Source organism: Pygoscelis adeliae, unplaced genomic scaffold (assembly GCF_000699105.1).
Source record: "Pygoscelis adeliae isolate BGI_AS28 unplaced genomic scaffold, ASM69910v1 Scaffold54, whole genome shotgun sequence".
NCBI classification, from domain to species: domain Eukaryota; kingdom Metazoa; phylum Chordata; class Aves; order Sphenisciformes; family Spheniscidae; genus Pygoscelis; species Pygoscelis adeliae.
In genome coordinates this window covers 396,612-409,026 of record NW_008824982.1, presented here as the reverse complement: position 1 = coordinate 409,026, position 12,415 = coordinate 396,612, and the positions used below count along the sequence as shown (strand labels likewise).

Below are 12,415 nucleotides of genomic sequence, written 5' to 3'. Positions count from 1 at the left end.
GAGGTGATCCTTCCCCTCTATTCAGCACTGGTGAGGCCACACCTGGAGTGCTGATCTACTGCTGGGCTCCTCAGTACAAAAGAAACATGGATATACTGGAAAGAGTCCAACTAAGGGCCACAAAGATGATGACAGGACTATGAGGAAAGGCTGACAGAACTGTGACTGGTCAGCCTGGAGAAGAGAAGGCTGAAGGAGAATCTCGTCAATGTGTATAAATACCTAACGGGAGGGTGCAAAGAGAACAGAGCCAGGCTCTTCTCAGTGGTGCCCAGTGACAGGTCAAGAGGCAATAGACACAAACTGAAACACAGGAGGGTCCGTCTGAACATCAGGAAACACTTTCTTACTGTGAGGGTGGCCAAGCGCTGGCACAGGTTGCCCAGGGAGGTTGTGGACTCTCCATCCTTGGAGATATTCAGAAGCCATCTGAACACAGTCCTGGGCAACCAGCTCTACATGGTTCTGCTTGACAAGGGGGTTGGATGAGATGACCTCCAGAGGTCCACTCCAACCTCAACCATTCTCTGATTCTGTGATTTCAAATGTAGCCCTGTGCAGCCAAGATTGCTCAACACAGAACGATGGAATTGAGCCTGTTCCAAACACTCTGCATTTCTGCTAACTCCAGTGAATCCAAGTCCATTTGGTTTCTTTTAAAAATGCAGTCAAAACTATTTTCTCCTGCTTCTCCAGGAAAAGCAATTTTTCTGTGCTTTCTAAATAAAAAGGGCAATGCACCTATTAATTACGTAAACCAGAAACATATGTTGCCTTAGCAAAGGAGATAAGCAGAGTTACTTGCACAGAAAGGTTGTCTGATGAGAAAGCGAGACCGCTACTCTTTCTGGTATGGTAGATGCGCGAAGCGCTCGGAACTCCTATCTGGCTCAATTTATTTATTATACTTACTGAGGTATTTTCCTATATTCTTGTTTCATTCTTCTTATGTAAAGGAGGACTTCAGGGTTACAGCCCCTCTTTACCTGCTGCAAGAAACAGAGGACTGAAAATAGGAAAAGTTCTGTGTTAAACCTGCTTAAGGAGGATAAGATCTTAATATGGTAGACAAATTAAAACCAGAGGATGTCACAAAAAGATCAAGTTAATTGGATCCTGGACTCTTTGAAAGATGCTTACACCTACACATACACCCAAAATACATCTTGTGTTTTATTAGTGAGGTTTAGAAAAACTTCACAGAATCATGCGTTATTTTTCCAACTGTTGCAAAGTCATTAAAACATTGTCATCTACTTTTAGGAAAAGGATACAACCATGAGAGAATTATGCTTCGGCTAATGGGAAAACCTAGTTCTGAAGGTGGGCTGAGAGTCCAAAAGAGTAACAGTATTAACATCTGTACTCCAGGAATTCACCTTATGAACTAGGCATAGCAGCCACATGGCTCTTCCAACTCACAACTGCTAACATGTTTGCATAGTCCTACAGATGTCTGGCGATGGTTCAGAGGGGCACTTAGCCAAGATAACGATGTAAAGCCCACAAATTTCAGCAACTTGGACTGTGAAATCTCTCTCCCCAGTTTCCCCTCTGCTCTGAAATCCAGTGAATTCAGAGAAACACACACCCAAAGACCTCGCTCAAGACTCTTCAAAGATACAATCCAAAGCCCTATTACATATCACCACTGTCTCCTGGAGATTGAATTTCTGAACACATTACAAAGTATCACTAATAACCTGATTTGCCTAGCGTTTATGGAACTGATGATGGGTGATATGACCAGAGGGGGGAGAGAAGGGGGGGAAAAAAAAAAAAATCTACTATTCATCAGACAGAGAACTTAATACTGGAGGACAGATATATGGGTCACTTTGCAAAATTGGTACGTACAGAGTTAGCCTGTTTACAAGCAGGGAGTACATATTCAGACTACCTGACACATTTTCTTCTATCTGCCACCTAGTGCTCTCCATGTCATTAGACAGGCATATTTTTAAGTCCACTACTATACTGAACAAATAAACCAGGTAGAAAAATTGAGGACACACACTGGTAGCAAGTCCAGAGATTTCACTTTTTTCCAGACAAAACAAGTACCAGTGAAATTTGGAAAGTGAACTTCAAACCACAACTTTCTCAAAAGGAAATACTTCAGTTTTCTTTTAAGAGAAAAAAATAATGCTCCTATGAGAAGTATTTGCCAGGGGCAACCTCCATCTTCACAGTGTTCTGGCATCACCGGGGACCAGTCAAATTGTTGGTTTTCCTATATAAAATCCTTAAGGGAATTTCAGACAAGAGAGGTAGAAATATCAGTGCCAAACTTACTTCCATAATAGAAACTGCTCCTGATGGCAAATTAAGTCCAGTAAGGGACACAAAGAAGAATATCACCTCAGAGCTCACCAAAACTTGAACCAAATGACTTAGAGAAGAGACCACCTGCCAAGCCAAAGCAAATACAAGAAACAAAATAACTTCTTTTATGTTAGTAAACCCATACAAACAGATCAGTTTACCAGAACTTGTGATTTCTGGGTCAGAAGACAGCAGAGGAAGACATGTGGAAGAAAACTGCCTTTCTTTCGTTTTCTGTTGCTAACTTGGATTTACCAGTACATTTCCATATTGGAACTATAAATCAAGGTGTAGAACTCCCCTTGCTTTGACCCCACCATAGAAGAGCTGTTTGGGTTGGATGAAGAAATGTTAAAAACTACATTCACCTAGTGAAAACACCGATTTTTTTATAATTTATGACTCCAGTAAAACTTAGAAACTTATCAGTAGAACCACACATATGGTAGAGCTATCCACAGATTATTAACAAACATTACGGTGGTTGATTCATACAAAGTCTTTTTCATTATTTTTCTTCCCTGTCTTATTTTGCACTATTTAATAGCATAATATTAAGTTTTGTACAATTAGTCTGTTAACAACGTATAGCTACTTTAAGGAAAACAAGCTCGGGAAAGCATAAAAACACTTTACATAAAGTGTAACTCCTTATACCATTTGAGAGAGTGGTTTCCTTGGGATTTTTTTTTGACAATCAGAGCACCAAACTGCTGTTTCATGAAAATTAAAAAAAAAAAAAAAGAAAGACTTAGCACTGAAGTGGATCTTCCAGATCCACTGCAGCCAAAGAAACTGGTGGTTTCGTTCACAGTCCCTGCAGGACTGCTTAAGTGTAAGACATTCCAAACAGGGACAAACTAAATTGGGATTATACTATGAAGTTTTGCTAACAAACCACATAAGAAAGCAACATTAGTTTCATCTCCTCCTGACAGCCACTTTTAACATGCCAAGTCAACCAAGAAGTTGATCACAATTGCTGTGATGAAAACTAGCTCGTTTCTTGATGCACAAGGTCGCTTTTCTGATAAATATTGCCAACTTCAGACAAATATTCCAGCAGTTTCTAAGAGCTCTGAACAATGACATAGTACAAGAACTGGTTAAAGGGCAAAGATCTTTACTGACTGAAGAGAGCAATGCTATTTGGTACTGTAATTTGGAAAGTCTACACAATTGTATATAGCAAGCCCACATATAAGCCAGGGCACTGGTGATGTCTTTGGGCACTTAATTTCTACAATTCTATGTGAAGTACTAGAAGGAGCAGAAAGACTTTGAGAGCACGATACACTTGTTCTTAAAAGCAAGAAACAAGTAAAAAGAATGAAACTGTCAGTGTCTTCCTGTTCACTCTTACTTACATATCACAGCTATTGTTCCTCCCAGCATCTCCCTCAAGTTCCAGCACAGACAACCCTGAAGACTTCAAGAAATCACCTTCCCAGAAATTGCCAATTTACTGGCCACCAAGGGAAAATATAAATAGATGATTAATCAGATGGACCTGTTCAGGAGGATAAGTCAACTAACAGTAATGACAGCACCAAGATTCCTGTAAAAGGAAGGGGAAAGGGAGAACTCCTTCTACACGTATCCAAGAATGACAGCAATGCCATAGAAACCATGTAAAAAAATCAATACAACGCAGCCACTGAGCTGGGAGCTGAAGACCAGCTCTAAGCAAAGGTGAGACATTAAATCACTGACTAGAACTACTTTTGGTAAAATGTCATAATTGAATTACAAATCCTATCCTAGTCTGATTTTACTTCAAAAAATTAATCAGAGTAATTGCGTTATCCCTTTCAGGGTCTTTAAATGTATACCATCCCTCCCAGGTAACTACATTTGTAATAAAGTTCAGAACTCCACTGAATGTAATTCTTCTGTTAAAGCTCAAAATGAAATAATGATGTTTCAACATGATGTATATTATATAACTGGAAATTTTCATTACCAAGACTAACTTATGGACTGCTCATCAGATGCCTGTACACCTATCTTATGGTACCACATGTCTGTACAGATGTGGAATACGTAAGGATCTCAGCCACGTACCTAAACACCCAGGTTTTAAGTTACTGGGCAACAACTCCTGATCCTCATCCCTCACTCTCTAATAACCAGTGCCGTCAATAAAGTTTGGCTTCTACAAACCGAAGACCTTATCATTGCTCAATATGATCTGGAAGCAATACTAAAGCCATGACAAAGTAAATTGTGTTTCATCGTTTTTTTCCCCTCCTCTGGCTGTGAGAACACACAGATCAATACTCTTCAGCATGAGAATTCTGTAGCGAAATTTTCATTTGTTACAAACAGCAACAAAAATGCCCCAAGCATGCCCTGTCACTTCCAGTTTAGAAGGAAACGCACTAATAAACTCTTCCCCCTGGGTCATCTTTGACAATGGGCAATACTATGCCAGCTCTTATTAAAGGCAATTCGTATCAGTGGCCCAAAAATTTCCTTTAAAATTATCATCTTTTGTATCCATGTAGCAGGATGTCAGCTTTAAAGTGCCACTGAGATATAGGACCTGTCATTATGGTTAATTTTCAGTACGGTTTTAACACCAGGGTAGCTGATCCCTAAGGGTATGCTTTTTTGGCTAACAAGATTTATTTAGTGGTTATCCAGACAAACAAGAAAATATATTACTGTATATTGCTTTTCAAATATAACAGCAAGCAATAAATCCTACTATAAAACATAAATCTTTGTTCTCTACCATGATGTCAAAGAGATGAAAACGTTTTTAGAAGATTAATCTTTTTCTTTTATTTTTCTTTTCTTTTTTTAAATTATATATATAAAAAAACCCAACCTTAAAATTCTTGGGCTTCCAATGCAAAAAGCACACAAAAAGTAAAATTAACCTTAAAATACGAAACCTATATAGCTGTTGTATATATAGCTAGCTATCAAGTTTATGTTTTGAGCCATAAAGATGGTATTCTCTATCAAATGACCAAAGCTTCTCAGCAGAACAATACACTGCATTGAAAAAGAGAGTACTATGAAGTTTGATATTATTATCTAATTTTTTGAGAGAAATACTCATTTAAACATCATTTTAGTGCTGTTATAATAGAAAAAAATAGAAAACTTCATTTATTGTATAAATACATCCATTCGCCCTGCTTTTCTAACAACAAAACAGAAAGTCTGTTTTCATGCCGGAACAGGACTAACTTCATTGTATTAGGATGAAGGCTATCTTGCACTTTGTTGGACAAAAAGTACATCTACAGAATAAAAAAAGCTGTTAACATATTGTCTAAATCCTCATACGGTCAGCAAAGCCCATTTTTATTGATGTTATACAGAAGGCATAAAACCTAGTTGGCCTCAATCAACTGGTCTCCCAGGGAAGAGACCTCTGCCAGTAAATGCCAGGTACCAAGTATCTTAGAGCATTTCCTATGCTCCTTTTATTTCTGCAAGCTGAGGACGAACTTGCTTTCCCTGTCCCGGCTCCAGACGCAGTGGCTGCATCCCAGATGCCAACTGACCAAACAGCCCATTGCTGGACCAACGAGTCAAGCGAGAGCCCATCACACACCTGACCCCTGCACTTACCTGGCCAAAACAGCCCCCGCACCAGGCAGCAGCATCACAGGCAGATTCTGTACACCCTTTCTTTTTCCCACTTCAAAAACATTAAGCCTCCTCACAACTAAAAGTGAAATGAGCAATTTTGCAGGTGACACAATTAGGCAAGGAGATACTTCATAGCTTATCCCAGGCCACACAGCAAGTGACTTTCAGAAGTGAAAACTGAACTCCTATATTCAACCATATCCTTTGCCAGTCAGAAGACGTGCTTCCAGAACACAAAATGCGTAAATACATCACGAACCCGACCACCACACACAAGCTATGGTTGCACCTCAGCAGGCTTCTGAATGAATTGCAACAAAAAAGTATTTCAAGTAGAAAAAAGCAAGTTTTTCATTTTCTTCCTCCTACTTCAGAGGTTGGAAATCATCATAGAACATCTCCATAACGCTCTCAGTCCTTGGGCAGGTGAAAGTTTACAACTATTTTCATACATCTGTCTTCCAGGTAACAGAACAATGTATATTATTTGCTGTACTACCAGTCTGCTCAAGGTAACAGGTTTTAAAAGGGACTGTTAACTAACTACACTGGATTCTCTCACACCTGTAGAAATATTTATGAAAAGTTAAGCAGTTTTCACCTGAAGTTCAACAAATAGCATCCACAGAAAAGCATACAGGCATGTTACACGCATCGCAAGATCAGGGTTTTTATACAGATGTATTCTATGGAAAGCAGTTGTAAGAAGTTTTGCAAACCAGTCTTTCATTTTATGACAATTTCAGAAGCCTCACAGGGCTATCTTTGTATGATCATTTCAGATCAAGGCATCTGTAGGCTAAATAAAAGGTGTAAGTAGAAAGCACTGGTATTAAGAGCATTTAAATGGATAAAAGGAAAGCAGTTAAAACTTTACCTCGAACAATAAGTTGAGCAAAATTTGACACTCCCGAACCTCTCTCTGACTGAGTCACACAGCGGTATAAATCCTGGTCAGTTTTTGTCACCTCTTGCAACTTAAAGGTAGCAGCAAATCTTCTGTGATTGATATTTTTAGTCTGAGCAACCGGAATATCTTCCCCATTTCTTCTCTGAAAGTAAGAGAAACCAAGGCAGAGTTATCTCGTAAAAATAGAAAAGACATTTATCATGATCATCATACAAAGAGTACATAAAACCACCAAATTCATTCGCCCCGTGCTGCATTTCCATGGTAGAAGAGCTCAGTGCTGAGGTCCCGTCAACAGGCAAGCAATACTCAAAAACATTCCAGAATCAAGTCTGGGGGTGAAAAGCACCATCAGGCTTTCACACTGCCACAAAACATGACCACGACATACTCAACTGCCGTTGCTTCATAGCTGGAACCGCAGGAGAGCCCAGCAGCAGCAGTTGTACTCCTAAGAAAATTCATTCAACTTTAAATAAAATTCTAACAGATATACTGGGTGTATTGTAAGAAATATTTAAAACAAACCTGGCATTGAGGGATTTCATAGGTTTTCAACAGCTCTTTTTCAGCAACCAGCCAATGTTTCCTTTTTAATGCTCCCTTTTATCTGCCCAAATTCAATACCTTCTAAACTTGTACCTTTGTTATACTAAGCACCACCTATCTACCTAAAGCTAGTTGAAATAAAAAGGGGAGGGAAAGAAACTGCTAAAAGAGGAATGATGTATATCTCATTTAAAGGAAGGAGCTTAAAGAGTTCTGAAAAAATCATAGCTACCACAAATCACTGAAAAATTTAATCTGTCTGGAGCTGCGGGGCAGGGTGAGAGGTCAGTAAGGTAGAAACAGTTTGAGCTCTTTTGTGACCCTTTTCCCTTATTCCCATTCATAGTAAATGCTCAATTTTGATTTTAATCGAAGAACAGACCCTCCACCAGAAGTTAGCATTAAAAAAACCAACCAAACAAAAAAAAAACCCAGAAACATGCACCAAGCGAACAAGCAATGTTCCTGCTCTCTCCCATGGATAACTGCATGTTATTCCCCGACCAGGATACAGCTTCTGAGCACTCAGCTTTGCTCGGTCACCAGAAAGACATCATCATTCCCTTGTAACTGCATCGCCTGCTCTGCTCAATACATAGCAAAACGTGACCTCTACAGACATTTTTAGCTCTAATCAACCCCCAGAATAAGAAACTTCACTGAGGTCTTGAACTCCAAGCTTTCTGTCTAACACAAGAAGCGGCACTGCTGAGCCACAAAATCTAATAACCTGAAAGCCTGTGGCAAAAATAGAAAGGGGAGAAAAAGGAAATGAGTTAATGCTGCATGTGTATATTAGCCGGCCTCCTGTCACAGGCAGGAGTACTTCATAATACTCAAACACTTCATTTTACATCTACCCTTCGTGATCTTAGCACGGGTTTGTCACTCTCTAAACAGTTTTGCGGTAGATTAGCCAGGGGTTCAGCACTGCTTCAAACTCACTGAAACAAGTATTCATTTTAGCTATTGATATTTTAAAACGGATTAATTTTAACTTCTGCCATCTTTCTTGCAGCAGTCAAAGCACCCATCCTATGCTTCACCGCAATCCTTGGGTGAAAACGTTCATTTATACCAACGTGGCAGATTTCAGCCACTGGTATTCCACTGCAAAGACCACGCCATCACCTTTATCAGCAGCAGGTTTATTGGTGTGACTCTTCCTCATTCCATGAAGACACCACCCAGTTTTTTCCCCCCAGCCGCCCTCTTTGCCATTACACCAGGAACAGCAGGGAGCTGCTACCCAGGGGTAAGCTCAGCCTGCAGGGCCGGGCCAGAAAGTACAGTGGAATGCAGAGAGTGAAACCAGATCTCCAAAAGAAGCTGGCGCATGAGACACTTCCAAAAGGTACTCTCACCGCTTCTCCCTAGAACAGTCACCATCCCATAACCACCAAAGGCCTGCTTATCACATAGATGCTATCTGACAGGGTGTTCACAGGGCAAAAGCAACGGAGGTTGGGCACTTGGAAACCTGGATCCACTGCAGCACAGCCGAGTCACCCTGTGGCAGGCACCGGCTCCCTCCTCAGCTCTGCGAATATCTGCCTCCTATTAAGAAGAATTAAGGAAGTCTGCTGATGCCTGCAAAGACTCCTACGAATAAAAGGCCTTATTGAACTTCAGGGATCAATGAAATTATTAAATTCCAATATCACGCAAATGAGAGGTGATGTTAAAGGCTTTATTTCAGTGCTGCTTAAGCTACAGTAAAATTATTTTGTGGGAGGTGCACCTCCCCCTCCGGTTAGCTAGCTTCTCCTGGTAGCAAAAGCTAAATCCGAAAGCAGGATTTTCAAGCTACTTCCCCCCCCCCCCCCCCCCCAGTTTCGACCAAAGGCTTGAACTCTCTGGAATGATGACTTAATATAAAACTTGGATCTAGTGACCTGAAGTAACCAAAATAAACAAACCTCATGGTACTTTCTTCCTCTGGTGCTTGTCCGTGCCCTCCCACAGAGCATGCTCTCATCGCCACACCACAGCCAGCCAGCAAAGGGAAGTCAAGCTGCCCCACTAAACACAAACTTGCCATGTAATTGTTAAAATGACCAAGCAGCATACAATAAACAGAAGGTGTAGTTTTAAAAATTATGTGATAGCAGGCTTGGCAAGTAACCCATGTAATGCAGTCATTCTTGCTCTGCTATGAAGGGAAAAATAAATATCAGAGAGTTTTCTAAAAGGAAGGACTCCCTTCAGTAAGTCCAGTGCTTTAAATTTGAATGCCAAGCAATCAGTCTGCCGCAGAGAAGCACATCTAAGCTTGCTGTGTAGAATAATTCACCACCCGAAGCTCAGAACTTGCTTGCTTAAGCTGGTCTGCACGCTTCATCTTAAAGAAACAAAGTGAATTGGGCTCCTACTTAAAATGAAGTATTAATGCACTTTCAGAGCAATTATTCAAAATAAAATTTAACAAGCTTTACAGTTCTACACCAACAGCAAAACCTAGGATTAGGTGATCAGTGATTTCCTACCACTTTATCTTACAAGCCTTAGAGTAGTTGCTCAAATTTCGCTTCGTTAGGATTTGTTTCTTGGGAATCCGACTGCACAATTACATCTTCAAAGTCTATCTTCACGTACAGCTTATCCATTAAAATATTTTTCCATCATTAAAATGATGAAAAGTTCAAACAGAAGAGAGTTCTCACTTAAAAAAGAATGTTAAAGAAAATACCCTGCATTCATTTCAGCGTGTATCCCTTACACCGGTAAGCCATTAGCCAGTCAGGGTTCAGATGCACTGCCACGATCTCTTAATTAAATTCTTCTTTTTAATGTCAGGGCATTACTACTGATTTTATAGAAGAGGAAAGAAAGGCAGCAGTGCTCCCTGCTTATTAGAGGGTTCCTGGTACATACTGTTTCAATTTATGTCCTGCTCACACTGAACAGAGCTTGAAAATGCTGCTCAATTAGGTTTTAAAAATTCAATTTAAAAATTAATGTGGAGTTATACTAATAGGTAATGGCTGTACCCTGTGCGATCCTTGGTTCCTCCAGTCCCTTGCTGTCTGATTTGATAACCCCGAATCGCTCATTTAGGAGAGGTCAACACCAGGCAGTTCTCCTCCTTTTGCGAAAATAACTCTGGGCTTCACAAAGAACTATGCTCTATAAACACCTGATTAAAAGAAATATAAGTATGTGGAAAAACCTCCTTAATTCTGGCATTTCAGGCATTTAAAATTATGACCTTAAATAAGACTCTGTGACTTCAAGGTTATTTTTTATTTGATAAGAACATTATTTTATTAATATTTTTTCAGGCAATTAAATGAGATCATCCATATTTTAAACAAAATCAACAGTAAAGTCTACGCAGCTTAAAAAACAATCATAGGCAAATTAACAATTAGCCTTAAATTTCTCTTTTGTCTCATGAAAGAAATCAAGCATTTAAATAAACATTAAATGAAATTTTAGTGGATCTTCCAGAACCTGAACGGAAGCAGAAGCATCTAAACCCCAACATCTTATTTATCTGGTAGAATTTACGCGCATTTCTAATTTTTTAATACAAATTTAAAACTTATCTGTATTTCTCTCTCAACTCTTCAGGATGAAAAGTGGTGTTTTTTGCTTTTCTGTTTAAACAGCAATAAGATACCATCATTTTCTGCAGTGATATTCCCTCTAAATTTTCCTGAACTCTTTTTTTTTCATACCAGTGATTTGTATCAGCCTGGACAGCTCAACCTTACACATCCCCGTCCCTTCCTTAGTGTAAACACCTTAAAATAAGTCCGCTCCGCTGCTAATAATTACAGTCAACTCTGGTTGCCTTCCTGGGCTCTCGGCTGGACGCCGGGATGCCTCCAGAGATCAGGAGATGTCAACACTTCAGCTGCAGTGACACACACGTTACTCTGGCAGCAGCGCCCACTTCAGCTGGCCCCCCCAGTCGCTCCCTCCTCACCTTCACTCCTGTGCTCATACAGAAAACTGACCTGGAAGAAAAAAAAAACCTTCCTGGAAAACATATTCCCCTCCCCATATATTATCATCACCAAACGGATTAGCTCATGATCGGATTCACTATGTGGCCACAGGGAGCGGAGGAGAGGGCAGGATCTCTGCAGGGAGCAGGGCGCAAGCCGAGAGTTTGTCTAAGCAGCTCGGTCCCTGAAGGTGCAATCAAAACTTCACCGGACAGCAGAAGGGCTGGAAGGATGCCCCCAGCAGCCTGGGGAATTACACCTCTGCTGCCCCGAGGAAAAGGGAATTTGTAAATAACGTGCTCCAAAACATTCCTGGTTTTACTCATTGTGTAAAGGGAGAAAAGTCTTTTTTTCCAAGAGAGAAAAGGGTTGAATGTGGATAGTTTGAATGCCAGCAATAATGCGTGACCTCTGCCAAAAGATGTTTTTGAAAAATAAAAGAATGTGAGGGGAATAAACAACACAAATAACTATACTTTTTAAATTTAACTTACATGTAGCTGTCTGGCACTTCTCAGCACACACAGCATATGCTTTTACAGCATTTAGGACGCAATTTCCAAAAAGAGGAAAAAAAAAAATCTATCTTTCTAAAAAAATTTCTTATTATTTTTATTTTATTCTTTTACACAAATGTCTCAATATATTTTTGGGACTTTAAAACTTATTAAACATATTAGAAACATAATAAAGCATGACATCTATTTATCATAAGAAGTGATAAATAAAATTTTAATTTTTTCCCCACCCACAAAAGAGCAAATGGCTGAACAAATGGGATTTTTTTTCCCAGTTTTATTTACAAATACATGATTTAAGCCTAAGAAATAATTTTTTTCAAGCAGAACATGAATTAGAACTGTAGCTTAAATAATACGCCTAGACAGTCCTATCTTCCTCTTAGTATACAAGAAGGTGAAGTAGTAATTTCTTTTGTTTGATTGATTTTTAAGAGAAAGCATGCAGTTAAACTTTTTTTTTAGTAGGAAATTAATACAACTTGCTTTAACTTGCTAGTCTCCCTACATACACAGCAAACCAGACTAAGATTCTACTTTCCAATGAACTA

The 12,415-nt window shown here is 39.6% G+C and overlaps 1 protein-coding gene across 1 annotated transcript in view; it reads right to left on the bottom strand.

Annotated features, from left to right (window-relative positions):
• Positions 1-12,415, bottom strand: part of PTPRK (protein tyrosine phosphatase, receptor type, K) — a 311,793-nt gene that overhangs the window by 186,405 nt on the left and 112,973 nt on the right. The window contains 1 exon segment of the mRNA XM_009325628.1: positions 6,812-6,986. Within this exon segment, the coding sequence (XP_009323903.1) occupies positions 6,812-6,986 (175 nt within the window).